This window comes from Schistocerca cancellata, chromosome 1, assembly GCF_023864275.1.
Source record: "Schistocerca cancellata isolate TAMUIC-IGC-003103 chromosome 1, iqSchCanc2.1, whole genome shotgun sequence".
In the NCBI taxonomy this organism is placed as follows: domain Eukaryota; kingdom Metazoa; phylum Arthropoda; class Insecta; order Orthoptera; family Acrididae; genus Schistocerca; species Schistocerca cancellata.
This window is the reverse complement of record NC_064626.1, coordinates 839,061,838-839,080,662: the sequence shown is the minus strand read 5'-3', so window position 1 is coordinate 839,080,662 and position 18,825 is coordinate 839,061,838. Positions and strand designations below refer to the sequence as shown.

The window sequence follows — 18,825 nt, the reverse complement described above, 5'->3', positions numbered from 1 at the left end:
CGTAATTTTGATGATTTATTAACAGAAAAATCGGTTTTGGATCACATAATGATCATCTTCAGTACTTTGGCGTACAAATTAAAGCCCGTAGGCACTCGTGTCTAGTTATTAGCAGTAACAGAAGCTATGAAACGATCACGATACTGGACCAGCTAATAAAATGTTCCTTGGTTGTTGTGTTCGATGTATTTTATCAGGAAGTGCAAATATAGTTACTGGCACTAAATGTGCTTTACTCACTATTACTTATTCACCTGTGTCGACGCTAATATCACAGTCTAACATTAGACTGTGCTAATACTGTGGTACTACCAAAGTCTAACAGAACTATGGTACTGTTATTCACCATCTTCCCCGTTGGCAATCCTGTTTGTGTTAAACATAAGCATGTTTGTTTTGGTTTGATCCTTCGGAACAGGGAACTGTAAATAAGCGTCCTACAACAGAAGTGCACACAGCGTAATCTATTGGTATAAATGGGTAGTAGGATTAACCTTCTAGTTCGCCTTACAAGTGAAATTAATTTCATCCCACAAAAACGATTCCGCACCAGATGGTTGAGCAGAAACCCAGTTAAAGTTTTGAGTGAAAACGCTTCAGATGTGCAGGATGGAATCGAAAATAAGTTAAACATTGAAACGCAGATTTTGAAAGCGGGTAGCCAGGCACAAATACATGAAGTTAGTAAACAGACAGACACAAAACGGAATAAACTGTCTAATGTAGCTGCGGAACGTTTACACAAACAGAAGACTAGTGAGACTAGACTTAAAAGAGAGCTTGGACAGTTAGCAAAGGAAGAACAAAATTCACGCCAAACTGACCCGTTCGGGTTATCAAATTTGATTACAGAAGATGAAAATGTTCCCGAAAAACTTCCGGAGACTGACTTGCACACTTTTCCAGGATCGCATTCTGACGGAAGCTGCACAGTGTCTTATAGCTCAAATAGTACCGTTACTAAGAACTCTATGAGAGATCAAGTTCATGCTTTGGACAGAAATGAGAAACCTACAAGAAATAAAACTGAGCACGATCCTGCAAAAACTTGTGCTCCTAAACCCGTTGGACGAAAAGTGGGAGATGAAAAGTTGAGGTAGGTCCCAAATTTTTTAACCAAGTATTCAAAAAATAGTTAATGCACATTGCTGTATATGTACAAATGTTTAGCAAGTAATAGTAGATATACTGAAGCTATGTAGTGTGACTGAGGAAGCAATGACTTTTTTTCAAAGTGGTGTCTTTCATTTTAATGTTATTACATACGTTTATATTCTTAATAATCATCAATAGAGTTTAGAAGTGTAGCAGCAGTAGTAGTAGTAGTAGTAGTAGTGGTAGTAGTAGTAGTAGTAGTAGTAGTTGTTGTTAATGTTAATTCGTTGGACAATATTAGCTCAATTAATGTTACTAATTTTTCGTCCAAATATCATTTTAAAATGATATAAGATGTGTCAGTTTTATACAAGGACAACATATGTGGGCATGTGAATATACTGTTCTGTTTAGGAAGTATAGGAGAGGGAGTGGACTAATTGCTCACCATTCTATCAATTCACAACCACATCGACGCCTTTCGAGCAAACCTAGACTTTAGGTTACACACTACAGGCCAGTATATCACTGGAATAAAGATTTTGCAATCACATTTGTTGTCTTTGCAAACTTCCAACCAAGTTGCCACCTTTCAGCCTAACCAATACAGCAGACTACACTACAGTTCAGTATGTTATCACAACCTATATTTAAAAAAATAATGTAGACATAATTTTTTTCAGTGTTTTGTTCTCTCATGGTTTTTTCATGTACGATGTCACATGCGTCGCCATCATTACATAACAGTACAAAACCAACACCGACTATCAGTAGGCTTTAACTTGACTGATAGGTTTGTCCATGGCCTTGTTGAAGGAAATATTTAAATATGTCTGCTTGTGTCTGTATATATGTGGATGGATATGTGTGTGTGTGCGAGTGTATACCTGTCCTTTTTTCCCCCTAAGGTAAGTCTTTCCGCTCCCGGGACTGGAATGACTCCTTACCCTCTCCCTTAAAACCCACATCCTTTCGTCTTTCCCTCTCCTTCCCTCTTTCCTGATGAGGCAACAGTTTGTTGCGAAAGCTTGAATTTTGTGTGTATGTTTGTGTTAGTTTGTGTGTCTGTCGACCTGCCAGCACTTTCATTTGGTAAGTCACATCATCTTTGTTTTTAGGTATATTTTTCCTACGTGGGATGTTTCCTTCTATTATAATCATTATATTGTTATATATCTAAAAACAAAGATGATGAGACTTACCAAACAAAAGCGCTGGCAGGTCGATAGACACCCCTAACAAACACAAACACACACCCTTAAAACCCACATCCTTTCGTCTTTCCCTCTCCTTCCCTCTTTCCTGACGAAGCTACTGTTTGTTGCGAAAGCTGAATTTTGTGTGTATGTTTGTGTTTGTTTGTGTGTCTATCGACCTGCCAGCGCTTTTGTTTGGTAAGTCTCATCATCTTTGTTTTTAGATATATTTTTCCCACGTGGAATGTTTCCCTCTATTATATTCATTATATTGTTATGAATATAATAGAGGGAAACATTCCACGTGGGAAAAATGTATCTAAATACAAAGATGATGTAACTTACCAATCGAAAGCGTTGGTATGTTGATAGAGACACTAACAAACACAAACACACACACAAAATTCAAGCTTTCGCAACCCACGGTGGCTTCATCAGGAAAGAGGGAACGAGAGGGAAAGACGAAAGGATGTGGGTTTTAAGGGAGAGGGTAAGGAGTCATTGCAATCCTGGGAGCGGAAAGACTTACCTTAGGGGGAAAAAGAGACAGGTATACACTTGCACACACAAACATATCCATCCACACATATACAGACACAAGCAGATATGTCTTGCTTTTCCTTCTCTTCCTTTTCCTACTGTCGAATTCCAGTTCCCTGTGACTATTAAATTTTTGTCTACCTTCACTATCTGAATAATTTCTTTTATCTCATCATACATTTCTTGGTCTCTTTGTCATCTGCAGATCTGGTTGGCATATGAACTTGTATTACTGTGGTAGGAGAGGGTTTCATGCCTATCGTGGCTACAATAATGCATTCATTATGCTGTTTGTAGTAGCTTACCCTCGTTTCTATTTTTTATTCATTATTATACTTACTCCCACATTATCTGTATTTGATTTTGTATTTGTAACCCTGTAATCACCCGACCAGAAGTCCTGTTCCTTCTGCCACCAAACTTTACTAAGTCCCACAATAACTAACTTTAACCTATCTGTTTCCTTTTCTAAATTTTCTACCCTACCTGCCCGATTAAGGGATCTGACATTCCACACGCCAATCCGTAAAATGCCAGTTTTGTTTCTTCTGATAAGGATATCCTCAAGAGTAGTCCCCATCCGGAGATCAGAATGGGGGACTATTTTACCAGTGGAATATTTTATCCAAGAGAATGCCATCATCATCATTTGACCTTACAGTAAAGCTTCATGCCCTCGGCAGAAATTACAGCCATAGTTTCCCCTTGCTTTCAGCCATTAGCAGTACCAGCTGTTTTGGTTGGTGTTACAATGCTAGTTCAGTCAATCTTGTAGATTGTTGCCTCTGCATCTACTGTAAAGGCTGCTGCCCCTCTTCAGGAACCACATGTTTGTTAGGCCTCTCAACAGATACGCCTCTATATTGGTTGCACCTATGGTACAGCTATCTGTATCGCTGAGGCATGCAAGCCTCCCCACCAACGGATTGGGGAGAAGAGGAGTTTGTGGCACAATTTGACCAGAAGAAGGCCTTGGTTGGTAGGACATGTTCTGAGGCATCAAGGGATCACCAATTTAGTATTGGAGGGCAGCGTGGAGGGTAAAAACTGTAGGGGGAGACCAAGAGATGAATACACTAAACAGATTCAGAAGGATGTAGGTTGCACATTAGTTATGTGATCTACCCATCTAATCTTCAGCATTCTTCTGTAGCACCACATTTCGAAAGCTTCCATTCTCTTCTTGTCCAAACTGTTTACCGTCCATGTTTCACTTACATACATGGCTACACTCCATACAAATACTTTCAGAAATGACTTCCTGACACTTAAATCTATACTCAATGTTAACAAATTTCTCTTTTTCAGAAACGCTTTCCTTGCCATTGCCAGTCTACATTTTATATCCTCTCTACTTCGACCATCATCAGTTATTTTGCTCCCCAAATAGCATAACTCCTTTACTACTTTAAGTTTCTCATTTCCTAATCTAATACCCTCAACATCACCCGACTTAATTCGACTACATTCCATTATCCTCGTTTTGCTTTTGTTGATGTTCATCTTATATCCTCCCTTCAAGACACCATCCATTCCATTCAACTGCTCTTCCAAGTCCTTTGCTGTCTCTGACAGAATTACAATGTCATCGGCGAACCTCAAAGTTTTTATTTCTTCTCCATGGATTTTAATACCTACTCCGAATTTTTCTTTTGGTTCCTTTACTGCTTGCTCAATATACAGATTGAATAACATCGGGGAGAGGCTACAACCCTGTCTTACTCCCTTCCCAACCACTGCTTCCCTTTCATGTCCCTTGACTCTTATAACTGCCATCTGGTTTCTGTACAAATTGTAAATAGCCTTTTGCTCCCTGTATTTTACCCCTGCCACCTTTAGAATTTGAAAGAGAGTATTCCAGTCAACATTGTCAAAAGCTTTCTCTAAGTCTACAAATGCTAGAAACGTAGGTTTGCCTTTCCTTAATCTTTCTTCTAAGATAAGTCGTAAGGTCAGTATTGCCTCACGTGTTCCAGTATTTCTACGGAAACCAAACTGATCTTCCCCGAGGTCGGCTTCTACTAGTTTTTCCATTCGTCTGTAAACAATTCCTGTTAGTATTTTGCAGCTGTGTCTTATTAAACTGATTATTCGGTAATTCTCACATCTGTCAACACCTGCTTTCTTTGGGATTGGAATTATTATATTCTTCTTGAAGTCTGAGGGTATTTCGCCTGTCTCATACATCTTGCTCACCAGATGGTAGAGTTTTGTCAGGACTGGCTCTCCCAAGGCCGTCAGTAGTTCCAATGGAATGTTGTCTACTCCGAGGGCCTTGTTTCGACTCAGGTCTTTCAGTGCTCTGTCAAACTCTTCACTCAGTATCGCATCTCCCATTTCATCTTCATCTACATCCTCTTCCATTTCCATAATATTGTCCTCAAGTACATTGCCCTTGTATAGACCCTCTATATACTCCTTCCACCTTTCTGCTTTCCCTTCTTTGCTTAGAACTGGGTTTCCATCTGAGCTCTTGATGTTCATACAAGTGGTTCTCTTATCTCCAAAGGTCTCTTTAATTTTCCTGTAGGCAGAATCTATCTTACCCCTAGTGAGATAAGCCTCTACATCCTTACATTTGTCCTCTAGCCATCCCTGCTTAGCCATTTTACACTTCCTGTCGATCTCATTTTTGAGATGTTTGTATTCCTTTTTGCCTGCTTCATTTACTGCATTTTTATATTTTCTTCTTGCATCAATTAAATTCAATATTTCTTCTGTTACCCAAGGATTTCTACTAGCCCTCGTATTTTTACCTACTTGATCCTCTGCTGCCTTCACTACTTCATCCCTCAAAGCTACCCATTCTTCTTCTACTGTATTTCTTTCCCCCATTCCTGTCAATTGTTCCCTTATGCTCTCCCTGAAACTCTGTACAACCTCTGGTTCTTTCAGTTTATCGAGGTCCCATCTCCTTAAATTCCCACCTTTTTGCAGTTTCTTCAGTTTTAATCTACAGGTCATAACCAATAGATTGTAGTCAGAGTCCACATCTGCCCCTGGAAATGTCTTACAATTTAAAACCTGGTTCCTAAATCTCTGCCTTACCATTATATAATCTGTCTGATACCTTTTAGTATCTCCAGGGTTCTTCCATGTATACAACCTTCTATCATGATTCTTAAACCAAGTGTTAGCTATGATTAAGTTGTGCTCTGTGCAAAATTCTACCAGACGGCTTCCTCTTTCATTTCTTAGCCCCAATCCATATTCACCTACTACGTTTCCTTGTTTCCCTTTTCCTACACTCGAATTCCAGTCACCCATGACTATTAAATTTTCGTCTCCCTTCACTATCTGAATAATTTCTTTTATTTCATCATACATTTCTTCAATTTCTTGGTCATCTGCAGAGCTAGTTGGCATATAAACTTGTACTACTGTAGTAGGTGTGGGCTTCGTATCTATCTTGGCCACAATAATGCGTTCACTATGCTGTTTGTAGTAGCTTACCCGCGTTCCTATTTTCCTATTCATTATTAAACCTAATCCTGCATTACCCCTATTTGACTTTGTGTTTATAACACTGTAGTCGCCTGACCAGAAGTCTTGTTCCTCCTGCCACCGAACTTCACTAATTCCCACTATATCTAACTTTAACCTATCCATTTCCCTTTTCAAATCCGACATTCCACGCTCCGATCCGTAGAACGCCAGTTTTCTTTCTCCTGATAACGACATCCTCTTGAGTAGTCCCCACCCGGAGATCCGAATTGGGGGACTATTTTACCTCCGGAATATGTTACCCAAGAGGACGCAATCATCATTTAATCATACAGTAAAGCTGCATGCCCTCGGGAAAAATTACGGCTGTAGTTTCCCCTTGCTTTCAGCCGTTCGCAGTACCAGCACAGCAAGGCCGTTTTGGTTATTGTTACAAGGCCAGATCAGTCAAATCATCCAGACTGTTGCCCTTGCAACTACTGAAAAGGCTGCTGCCCCTCTTCAGGAACCACACATTTGTCTGGCCTCTCAACAGATACCCCTCCGTTGTGGTTGTACCTACGGTACGGCTATCTGTATCACTGAGGCACGCAAGCCCCCACCAACGGCAAGGTCCATGGTTCACGGGGGGAGCAGTTGTTTACAGATGTGAAAATTACCAATTATCACAGCAGTTGTTTACAGATGTGAAAATTACCAAACTATCAGTTTAATAGGTCACAACTGCAAAATAGTAACGTGAATTCTTACAGACAAATGGAAAAACTGGTAGAAGCCGACCTCAGGGAAAATCAGTTTCCGTAGAAATGTTGGAACACGTGAGGCAATACTGACCCTACGACTTATCTTAGAAAATAGAGTAAGGAAAGGTAAACCTATGTTTCTAGCATTTGTAGAGATAGAGAAAGCTTTTGACAATGTTGACTGGAATACTCCTTTCAAATTCTGAAGGTGGCAGGAGTAAAATACAGGAAGCGAAAGGCTATTTACAATTTGTACAGAAACGAAATGGTGGTTATAAGAGTCGAGGGGTACGAAAGGGAAGCAGTGGTTGGGAAGGGAGTGAGGCAGGGTTGTAGCCTCTCCACGATGCTATTCAATCTGTATATTGAGCAAGCAGTAAAGGAAACAAAAGAAAAATTCGAAGTAGAAATTAAAATCCATGGAGAAGAAATAAAAACTTTGAGGTTCGCCGATGACATTGTAATTCTGTCAGAGACAGCAAAGGACTTGGAAGAGCAGTTGAACGGAATGGACAGTGTCTTGAAAGGAGGGTTAAGATGAACATCAACAAAAGCAAAACGAGGATAATGGAATGTAGTAGAATTAAATCTGGTGATGCTGAGAGAATTAGATTAGGAAATGAGACACTTAAAGTGGTGAAGGAGTTTTGCTATTCGGGGAGCAAAATAACTGATGATGGTCGAAGTAGAGAGGATATAAAATGTAGACTGACAATGGCAAGGAAAGCGTTTCTGAAGAAGAGAAATTTGTTAACATAGAGTTTTGATTTAAACGTCAGGAAGTCGTTTCTGAAAGTATTTGTATGGAGTGTGGCCATATATGGAAGTGAAACATTTACGATAAATAGTTTATACAAAAAGAGAATAGAAGCTTTCGAAATGTGGTGCTACAGAAGCATGCTGAAGTTTAGATGGGTTGATCACATAACTAATGAGGAGGTATTCAATAGAATTTGGGAGAAGAGGAGGTTGTGGCACAACTTGACTAGAAGGAGGGATCGGTTGGTAGGACATGTTCTGAGGCATCAAAGGATCACCAATTTAGTACTGGAGGGCAGCGCGGAGGGTAAAAATTGTAGAGGGAGACCAAGAGATGAATACACTAAGCAGATTCAGAAGGATGTAGGTTTCAGTAGGTACTGGGAGATGAAGAAGCTTGCACAGGATAGAGTAGCATGGAGAGCTGCATCAAACCAGTCTCAGGACTGAAGACCACAACAACAACAAAAGCCTTCTTTCTGTATATCTACAAATTCTATAAATATAGGTTTGTCTTTCTTCAGTTTGTCGTCTAAGATAAGTCATAATGCCATTATTGCCTCTCATCTTACTACATTTCTCTTGAACTGTAAATTATCATCTCCAAGCTTGGCTCTCACCAATATTTCCATTTTTCTATAAGTAATCCATGTTAGTTCCTTGCAGCCATAACCGGTGGCTCAGTACATTCATGCTTGTTTGTACTTGCTGTCTTTGGACTGGGAATTACTGCAGTCTTCTTGAAATCTGAGGCTATTTCACTCATCTGATATATCCGGCATACAGGGTGAAATAGTTTTGTCATTGCTGGTTCTCCCAAGGATCTCAATAATTCTACGGGAATGTTATCTACTCCTGGGGAATTTCTTCAGTTCAGCTGTGTCAAATTCTTCTGGCATTATTGTGTCTCCCATCTCTTCTTCATTTATGTCCTCCTCTCTGTCTGTAACATTGTTTCACTTGTAAAGATCTGCTATTTATTCAGTCTGCCTTTTTGGCTTCCCTTCTTTGCTTAGTATGTCTGACCATCTGAGCTCTTAATATTCAAAGAGGTGATTCTTTTGTCTCTCTAAGTTTAACATACACAGCATCTCACTTTCCCATACACATCAATGTTTCGTTCTACCGCCACTGCTCTGCTTGTGTCACAGTTCCTCACATTCACACTCATCTCTCTGGTTCATTGTCTTTCCACTGACTCCGTTACAGACAGATTGTGCTGTGGTCTCCCTCTACGATTTTTACCCTCCACGCTGCCCTCCAATACCAAATTGGTGATCCCTTGATGCCTCATATCATGTCCTACCAACCGATCCCTTCTTCTGGTCAAGTTGTGCCACAAACTTCTCTTCTCCCCCAATCCTGTTCAATACTTCCTCATTAGTTATGTGATCTACCCATCTAATCTTTATCATTCTTCTGTAGCACCACATTTCGAAAGCTTCTATTCTCTTCTTGCCCAAACTATTTATCGTCCATGTTTCACTTCCATACATGGCTACACTCCATACAAATACTTTCAGAAATGACTTCTTGACACTTAAATCTATACTTGATATTAACAAATTTCTCTTCTTCAGAAACGCTTTCCTTGCCATTGCCAGTCTACATTTTATATCCTCTCTACTTTGACCATCATCAGTTATTTTGCTCCCCAAATAGCAAAACTCCTGTCCTTAGAAAATATAGTGGCTGTACTTTCCTGCTTGTAGCTGCTCAAAGTGCCATCATATAGCAAGACCAAGTTAAAAGGATAGATCAGTAATCACACACACTATAATCCTGGCAGCTACTGTAAAGGCTGCTGCTTCTCTCCAGGAAGCACCTGTTTGTCTGGCCTGTCCACGAATACCCCTCCATTGTGTGCTGAATGTACAGTATTGCTATCTGTACCATAGAGCCATGTAAGCTACTCCACCTTCTTGAAGTGCATGGTTCAGGGAGGGGGGGGGGGGGGGGGGCCAGTGGAATATGAGATATTTAAAAATATAAATATAATTACTGTGAGGTGTTTTTTGTGGCGGAGAGGGGGGGGGGGGAATCATAGCACCAATGAGCACTCATCCCTCCCACCTCCCCTTGGGTCTGCCTCTGGTTGATCAGCACTGTCATACAGTACCAAGCTGTGGCATAATTGACTGAAATTTTTAAGCCTAAATGCATAGCGAGGAAATTTTTAAGCCTAAAAAGATGACTAACATCTCGTGTATGCTCCCATTAGTCTGTCAGCTGGTGTCACTGAAAAGAATTTGATGGAGTAAATGAAATGGTCTATGCAGAAATTATCACTATGCTTAGCAGTTTTTCTGTTGATTGTATTCCAAATGTTACCATATGTGTGCTTGGTGGTACTCACTCCTACAATAAATGGAAATACAGAAGTGAATCTACGAAAAGATGCCATATTTATTTGTACAATTCTGACTATGAGAAGAATGACATTAAGAATTATTGGTGAAATTTGGACATAAATGTAAAATCCTGAGTTGGAACATCAGTTAAGTGAATGGTATCTGCATTTTCCTGAAGACGTGGGGTGGATCAGAATCCAACACTCATAAAAGTTGAGATAATTTTGGTGTGTAACAACACAGCACTGCATCAAACAATTCAAAGGAAACTTTGAACTCTTATATTCAGTCTGATAATCACTTGCAATAATATCATAGTGCTTACTATGCCTTTTTTTTTTTGTTTTTTACCAGTGGTGATGATGGAAAATTTTAGAACACATAAGCTGCTTGTTCTGCTCTAATCACTGTGACTTCAGTTCATTCTCAAAACAATAGGAACTGCTATATTGAAAGTATTTTACAAACACAGAGAAGATTGTTGTTCCCTACCCTGTGTGGCAGATGGTACACATTAGTGAATCAGGAATGTGTAATCGTAGTCAGTGCCTCTTTATTGCCAAAGATGTTCAATTATGGAGATTATTTTTAAGATTGTCAGCTTTTTTAATTTACTTTGGTACATATTTGTACATAGTAAAACAATACTTTGTGTTGGGATAATGATGTCAAATATAAATTAAAGATTGTGGCTTCAAAACTTCGGTGAGCGAGGCTGCATTCATGGTCAGGAGGAATGGTCTAGTCCCTATAGAACTATCTCGATTAAAGTTTTCTGTGTTTTCTCTAAATCACTGCAGGTGAACGATGACTTTGAGGAGGGCATGATCGATTTTCCATTGCATCATTCTCTAATCTTTAATGCTCTTGTTACAAATGTGACTTTAAATGTGCAGTATTTGTACCTTCTTCTTTGAAAGCTATATTCATTTAATGTCACATCAGTTAATGCAAGAGTTTGGGTCTTGATGTTCGGTTGATATTTTTCTTCTTCTGTCCCTTTTCAGTATTTTATATATTTTACTATGCAATCCCTGAGTATGATTGCATAAACTAATTCTTTACACCACCTTCATTACGTAGAAAGCATTGTGGTATCAATCCAACCCTTGTGTTGGTGATACCCTTAATTTTATAGGTATGAAAGAAGGAAAAACGATCAGAGTATGAAGTGTCATATATGCCTGCATGATCACATTGTATGTTGATTGAAATATCTAAAGTAGTCGCTATTATGGGATGTTGTAATGTGCCAAAGTATTCCATACATTTTGGTAACTTGCCATTGAGTAAATATGTAACAGAATATTTATTGGAATATTGGACCAAGAAAGTAATGATGATGTCTGCAAGTATCTGCAGTGTTTTATAACACATCTTTATAGCAAACAGCAGTGATTAATGCCACATATGTGCAAGACGAATGAGATCAACAGGACTGCAGGTGGAAATATGGAACTTCCCCATAATTTCAGGTGTGTAATGTGTAATGTCCCTAAGTTATGTGTCCCTCAGGGTACACCTAAAGAAACTCAGTTTGCATTGGCTGAATTTGAGTTTGTCAGATCTGGAATTCATGAACTAGGGGCTGGACTGTACTACTAGTCCACTGTCGCCATAACCTCCAAACAAGCTTGAGTTACCCTGTTCGTTGTGGCAGTGGTAAATGTGTATTGAGGAGACCATGACTCTTGTCTTAACTTCATGCATCATGTAGATGGTAAAAACCTCCAACCTCTGGGACATCTGCCACATCCCAGTTGTAATAGGTTGGCTCAAGTATGTTGAGTTCCCCGTTAATTGATATTTATTTTCCTATTTACTTTTGAACATGAAAAAGCATCTACGAAGACCCATTCGGTCACTTCTGTAGTGCTTAGGGTAAATCATTAGTTAGCATTAAAACCAAACTTTTACTATATGTTCCATTGATAAGCCCACCTGATGGTTAGTAATGGAACAGATATCATTTTCCAGAACATGTTTTCATTTATGAGCAAAGTAGTAGTGTATTAATATGCTGCCATCCTACAGAAACTTAGATTTCTCAAAACAACTTGTTATTGAAACTGCAACGCACTAAGTAATCATATTGCTTCTAAGGGCCAAGTGAGGGGATGTAGCGGTTACACTTCTGGACCTACTTTAGGGCAGAACAGGGGTCAAACCCAACCTGGCAATCCATGATTAAGTTTCTCTTGCTTACTCTAAATCATGTAAGGTGAAAGCCAGGAAGGTTGCTTTGAAAATGCCATGCCATGACTCTGCCCCATCCTTATCTAATATGAGCTTGTATTCTGTTTCCAGTGCCCTCATTATCATGGGGACTTTAATCCACAATCTTGCTTTTTTCTGTGCCATTCAGGTGTAGCGATGTTGTACTACATACTGCATTACAAAAAAGGAAGAAGAGTGTCTCACATCCCATTAAAATGATGTCCTTGAGACAAATCACAAGCTCGGAACATCCAAGGATGGGGAAGGAAATTAGTCATGTCCTAACCAATCTGACATTTGTCTTACATGAAGTTGGGAAACCATGGAAAACTTAAATCTAGATCACTGGATGGAGATTTTAACCCCCCCCCCCCCCTCCCTAATGTCAGGTTGATGTGGCCACCTTGCTTGTGTTGAATTACAGCAAAGACAAAGTTGCCTGTAAGGACATCACATACCTTGCAGCAGGTTAACTAAAACAAGGATGGAAGTTAATGGGAATCACTGAAAAATTAATTATGAAAAAATTAAAGAATGAAATACTAAAAACTGCAATATTTGTGTTCATATTCTTTGAACCTGTTGAGAATTGCTGAATCCACAGAGATAGTTCAATTATCAAAATTTTTGTTATATAGCTATATCATTTAGAGGACCAAGCAATGTGTTATATAAACATTGTGTTTATTTCCAGAAACTTGTGTTAACTGATCTGGTAAACAACTTGTTTTGAGTAGAAAGGGCAAATTCTTATCTCTGGGCTGATTCTCATACTACAGTGCAACATTAATAAGTTAAGCACACATGTGGAGAAACCAAAACTCTTATCATTTTTAAGATTTCTGCACTTGTATTAGCAATAAATGCCTTTTGCACTACTGCAGCCCGTAAGCTAAATGGTTATATCTTGTGTCAGAATTACGATTTTACAACAGGGACAATCGAGTTACATAGCACAGCAATTAGGCTACTGGATGCTCATTTGGGAGGAATATGATTCAAATCATGATCCGGCTATATAAAGTTTTGTTGCTGTTTTCCTTAATCACTTCAGGTAAATAGAGGCATGGTGTCTTTGAAAAGAGCATGGCTGATTTACCTTTCTGTCCTTGTTTAATGTGACGTCATACTTCATCTCTAGTGAACTCATTCTCAACATTACGTTAAACACCAACATTTCTTCTTCTTCACTGGGCACACAGCCCCGGGAGGGATGGCAGTATTTACTAGTGAATACACCATCCTCCATGTAATCAACTGGTTAGAAACATTCAAACATTTGCTGTTGCAGCTTGTGTGTTATGCAGAACAACATTGTGCTCCCTGTACCTAACACCACTACAGGCTTTAGATTACAAGGCTTCAATGTACCTAATGACATGACTACCTTGCTCCTTTGTCCTCTTGGAGATGTACTATGTAGCTCATTGTCTCCTTGCCCTCAGGGTCGAGTTTGAGAGAGCTACTGTTGTGTCAAGAAAATGGTATCCTCAGCTATTGCAGCAACATACAAGTTAGCACAGCTAAAGAATTATACTTTGCCATACCTCTCTTATTCTGTTCTTCAGCCTTTGTGTATTCTACTTATTATTTACTGATGATATCCATTCCAGTGACTGAATACATCTTTGGATCTATCTACCAGACTTCTCCATACATAACCAAACTTCTCTGAACACACCCATCAAGAATGATGAGTAACAGAACACTGTAAAATGGTACACACTTATATTGCTAATTTAAGATGATGGAAAAAATATTTACAAAGTAATAATGTGGAGTACAATCTTTCTTGTTCTTAATTACAAAAAAATAATTTTTTACTTATTTAGCAAACAAAATGGAAGGCATCTGTTTTCCTGGGTAGGAACTAACATTTGGTCCATACTAAGTATTAACATGTATGCTTTCACATGTGTGTGTGTGTGTGTGGGGGGGGGGGGGGGTACCAAGTTGTGTATTTAGGTTTCTCTTATAATTAACTTTTTAAGTTAGTCATGCTTGGATGGATAGAATATGTGCACACTGTGTGCAAATACAGGAGGAACAGGTCACAGTGTGAACAGTTGAAAGTGCTTTCGGCTACAGTCAGCTGTCTTCAGGTGGCTTCCTTGGGGTGTTGCAGTGGTAGAGAATCTGGCGTGTCACTTGGGACACCTCAACTGTGAGTTATTTTGACTAAGGAACTTTCCAGTGTAACTGATGCAGTGCATCCACCATCACATCAGGGTGATTGGCAGGTGGTAATACTTTCACATCACTCGAGGTGGAGGGTCAATGTGGAGGCTGGCCATCTGGCCTCACCCATTCAGCCTCTGAGAGGACAGGTAGCTACTCCTTTAGCAGGGTCTGAGTAGGCACACATGGGGAGGGGTTTGATGGTTATCAGGAGCTCCAATGTTAGGTGCATTATGGAGCCCCTTAGGGAGATATCATTCACATCTAGAAAGAAAGCCAATATGCCTTTGATATTTATGCCAGGGGGCCTCCTCTGAGATTTGGAGGTAGCATGGCCTGTGGCTGTCAAGTGTGCGTACACTCATCTGCAAGGTGTGACACATGTCATCAACAATGATGTGTATCACTTGGGTTCTGAGGCCATCCTCAGTTCGTGTAAGCGGCTGGCAAAAGTGGTGAAGAATGATGGGCTTGTGTATTGGGTGCATGCAGAGCATGCATTTTGCAGTATTGTTTCCAGAGCTGATGAGCATCCTTTGATTTGAAACCAAGTGGAGGGTCTCAACCAAAGGCTTCATTTACTGTGCGACAGTTTTGGCTGCAGATTTTGTGGACCTGTATTATCGAGTAGAGAATTGCTAGATTCCCCTTGATAGGTCAGGAATATACTACACAAAGGAAGGAGCTCCTTGGGTAGCAGAGTACTTGTGCAATCCACATAGCAGTTTCTTAGGCTCGGCCATAATTTGAGGTACTGTGATGAAAACTAACCAGTCAGCCATGAAGATAGCGATATCAAACTGTATCCATAGTAACGAAACTTCGACTGTCAAAATTTTAACACTAAATTGTCGTAGTGTTCATATAACAAAATTACCAAATTTATTGCCCTCAAAGAAACTGGTCGCACTCAAATTATTCTCAGGACTGAGAGCTGATCGAAACCTGAATTAGAAAGCTCTAAAATATTTGGCGAGTCATGGAACTTAAATGAGGAGGACAGATCAGATGCCACAGGAGAGGGGGTGTTAAATGGGGACAGATCAGATGCCACAGGAGAGGGGGTATTCATTACAGTTGAAAAAGATACTCTCTCTACTGAGACTGAATTTGAATCTGACTGTGAAGTTTTCTAGATCTGTATAACAGGTCTGAGTGAAATGATGTACTTGTTGGAATATTTTACTGGCCATCCAATTCCATCATGACAATTTTAGTCATTCAGTGAGGGAATACCCAGATCGTGCGATATTAGTTTGAGGCAGACCTTAGTGTCTGTACCCCCCCCCCCTCCTCCCCCCCCCCCCTCCCAGGGGTCCCACAGTCCTTGTGTGGGTACGTGTGTGGCGTGCATGGGGCCCCGAGCTATTGCAGTCTCCTTTCCTTTCCTTTCCAGGCTGCATTACCATCCCTGTTCATCTCCCTCCCTATCCTTGCTCCTTTGTCCCTGCCCCCTCTTTTCCATCTTAGTGGACTTCTTTATGTCGACCTGGCTATCCTCCTGGCTTTGTTTCAGTTTGTGCTATTGTTTAGTTTGCTGTTTCCATCTACTTTTCAGCATTTGTGGTCCTCTTGGGGTTTGACCTCCATTTCCAAAATTTTCCATTCAGTGTGAGTCATTTGGGGATGAACTCCCTACCTAGCTTCCATGGAGCAGGTTCCTCTCCCCCTCCCCTTTCCCTTTGCACCCTGGCCCCCCTCGTGCTAGGTCACCAGCACGGTAGCCAGTCCGTATGGTGGGGCTGCTAAGAACCCACTTGGCTGAGCCCCCTGGCGCCACAGGGATCACACTACTAGTGCCTGAGCTGTTAACGCCTCGTGTATGCCCAGGAGTCGGTGCTCATCGTTTTGGGGCACCAGAACTCCCAGCAATGGCCGCCGTGCCAGACGGCCCTTGTTGTGGCTGGGTGGCGCCCACGGGGCCAGCCCCTGATCAGAATGGGTGGTGCTAGGGCGGATGTGTTGTGCATGAAGCGACAAAAGCTTCACCATCGTGGCCATTCTGTGGCCGTCTCTAAGAGTGGTAGCAGACGTGACGACACTCCTTCTTCTGATCCTTCAGCCTTCCCCTCCCTGGCCACCCCCTGGGAGGAGGGTCAAGCTCACTGGCTAGGGTTGAAACCTTTCCCTTGGTACCTGGTTTGTACCAGGACGGATGGCAGTAGTTCTGCCACAACCAAGCCTTTGTTTTTCGTGGAGATGATTGAAGATAATTTTGGCGAATTTGAATCGGTGAATAAAATGCGGCCCAGTGCTTTGCTCATCAAGACATCTTCTGCTGCCCAATCTGACACCCTGCGTGCTTGTGACCGTCTCTGTGACGTCTCAGTCTCTGTCACGCCCCAACAATCTTTGAACTCAGTACAAACAATTGCATCACTATGGGCGCCTTTATCCTGGCCTTTGAGGGGGATGTCCTCCCAGAGAAGGTCAAGGTAATGGTGTATTGGTGTGATGTAAAACCCTATATTCCACCACTGATGAGGTGCTTTAAATGCTTATGGTTTGGACACATGTCTTTCCGCTGCACCACCGATCCCCTCTGTGGTGACTGTGGGTGCCCTGTCCATGAGGGGAGTGCCTGTGCTTCCCCACCAATGTGTGTAAATTGTAATGGAGAGCATTCTCCACACTCGCCTACATGCCCGATGATTGTGAAAGAAAGAAGGATTCAAGTGCACAAAACCTTAGATCAGCTCACCTGCACTGAGGCTCGTCAAAAATATGACCGGCTCCAACTCGTGCCTGTGACTTCTACTTTTGCTTCAATTATGTCAATTCCCCCTCCTACCCCCTCCTCTTCCCAGCCCCACCCCCTTCACTCCATGCCTTCAGCCTCCTCCTCCTCCCCCCTCTCCCACTCCCCTTCCCCCTCAGTACCCCTACCCACCCCTTCAGTTGCTGCTCTCCTCCCCCGCTGGAGAAGTGCTCCCCTCCTTCAGTGGCTGCTGGTACTGGAGCTCCCTCCCAGAACTCCTCTACCCAGTACCCCCCTGAAAGGCGATCTACTACTCCACATCGGCAGTGTGATCCGTGGCCGGTGGGTGCCAAGATTGCCCGGTGTAATTCCGTGCCTGCCCTCACTGAAGTCTGCCCTTCTCTTCCTTCCCAAGAGAAGAAGCAGAAACACAGGAACAAGGCAAGGCCCCTCTGGTACCCCCTGAGGGGCAGCCTTCCCTCCTACAGTCAACGAACCAACAGTCTGACCCCACCTATATGGATATTACCCCATCCTTATCAGTGATGGATAGCGACTCGGTGATGTGACCAACTCCGGTCTTTTCGCTTCCACTTTGGACTCTGGCTTGAGAATCCTTCAGTGGAATTGTAATGGATATTTGCGTCACCTTCCAGAGTTGCAGCCCCTTCTTTCCTTTACGCTGCCACTTGTATTGTGCTCCAGGAGACCCATTTTGTCAATTCTTACTCACCCGCCGTTTGTGGGTTCCATGCTTTCTGTCGGAACCGAATTGGCCCCTTGCGGGCTTCTGGTGGTTTTTGCATCTTGGTCCACAAGTAAATGGCTTCCCCTCCATACCAACCTGGAAGCCATTGCTGTCAGGGTCCATCTGGCCACTCCAGTCACAATCTGTAATCTCTACCTCCCACCTGATAGGCCTCCCACATCCCATGCCCTCACCACCCTTCTTCAACAACTCCCTTCTCCCTTTCTGTTATTAGGGGACTTTAATGCCCACAACCCTCTTTGGGGTAATCATATGACTACTGCCCTGGGTAGGACATTTGAAGCTGTTCTGGCAGGGCCTGACCACTGTTTACTAAACACAGGTGCTCCTACATTCTTTAGTGTGGCGCATGGCACTTTCTCCACCATTTGACCTCTCCATCTGCAGTCCCGGCATTCTTCCCTCCATTCAGTGGGGCGTCCAAGATGACTTATGTGACAGCGACCATTACCCGATTGTTTTGACCTTCCTTCAGTGTCTCTCGCTACGTCACCCTCCCAGGTGGGCCATATCTAAGGCTAGGCTGATTGGGGTAACTTCTCCTCTGCTCCCCCCCCCCCCCCCCCCCCCCCCCCTTGTATTGACACACGGCAGTGTTGATGAATCTACTCAGACTTTGACTGCTGCCACCCTTTCAGCAGCTGTTTCAGCAATCCCTTCTTCAGGTTCCCCCCGCCAGAAGATGGTCCCTTGATGGACTCCAGAAATTGCTGCAGCCATAAAAGACCGCCACCGTGCTCTTCAACACTTCAAGCAGCACCCTTCTACTGCTCTTCTTCTGGTCTTTAAACAACTCCACGCCCGGGCCCGCTACCTAATCAAATTTCTGAAACGG

General features: G+C 41.9%; 1 protein-coding gene across 2 annotated transcripts in view; it reads left to right on the top strand.

Annotated features, from left to right (window-relative positions):
- Window positions 1–236: 236 nt before the first annotated feature.
- LOC126188845 (rRNA methyltransferase 3, mitochondrial) overlaps window positions 237–18,825 on the top strand; it is a 62,881-nt gene continuing 44,292 nt past the window's right edge. The window contains exon 1 of one of the 2 annotated variants that reach the window (XM_049930480.1): window positions 237–1,096. Coding sequence is in view for 1 of the 2 variants with exons in the window: in XM_049930469.1 (XP_049786426.1) it covers window positions 477–1,096 (620 nt within the window). In the remaining variant the exon portion in view is untranslated. The remainder of the gene's footprint in view (window positions 1,097–18,825) is intronic. The other variant, XM_049930469.1, reaches the window with a different exon arrangement.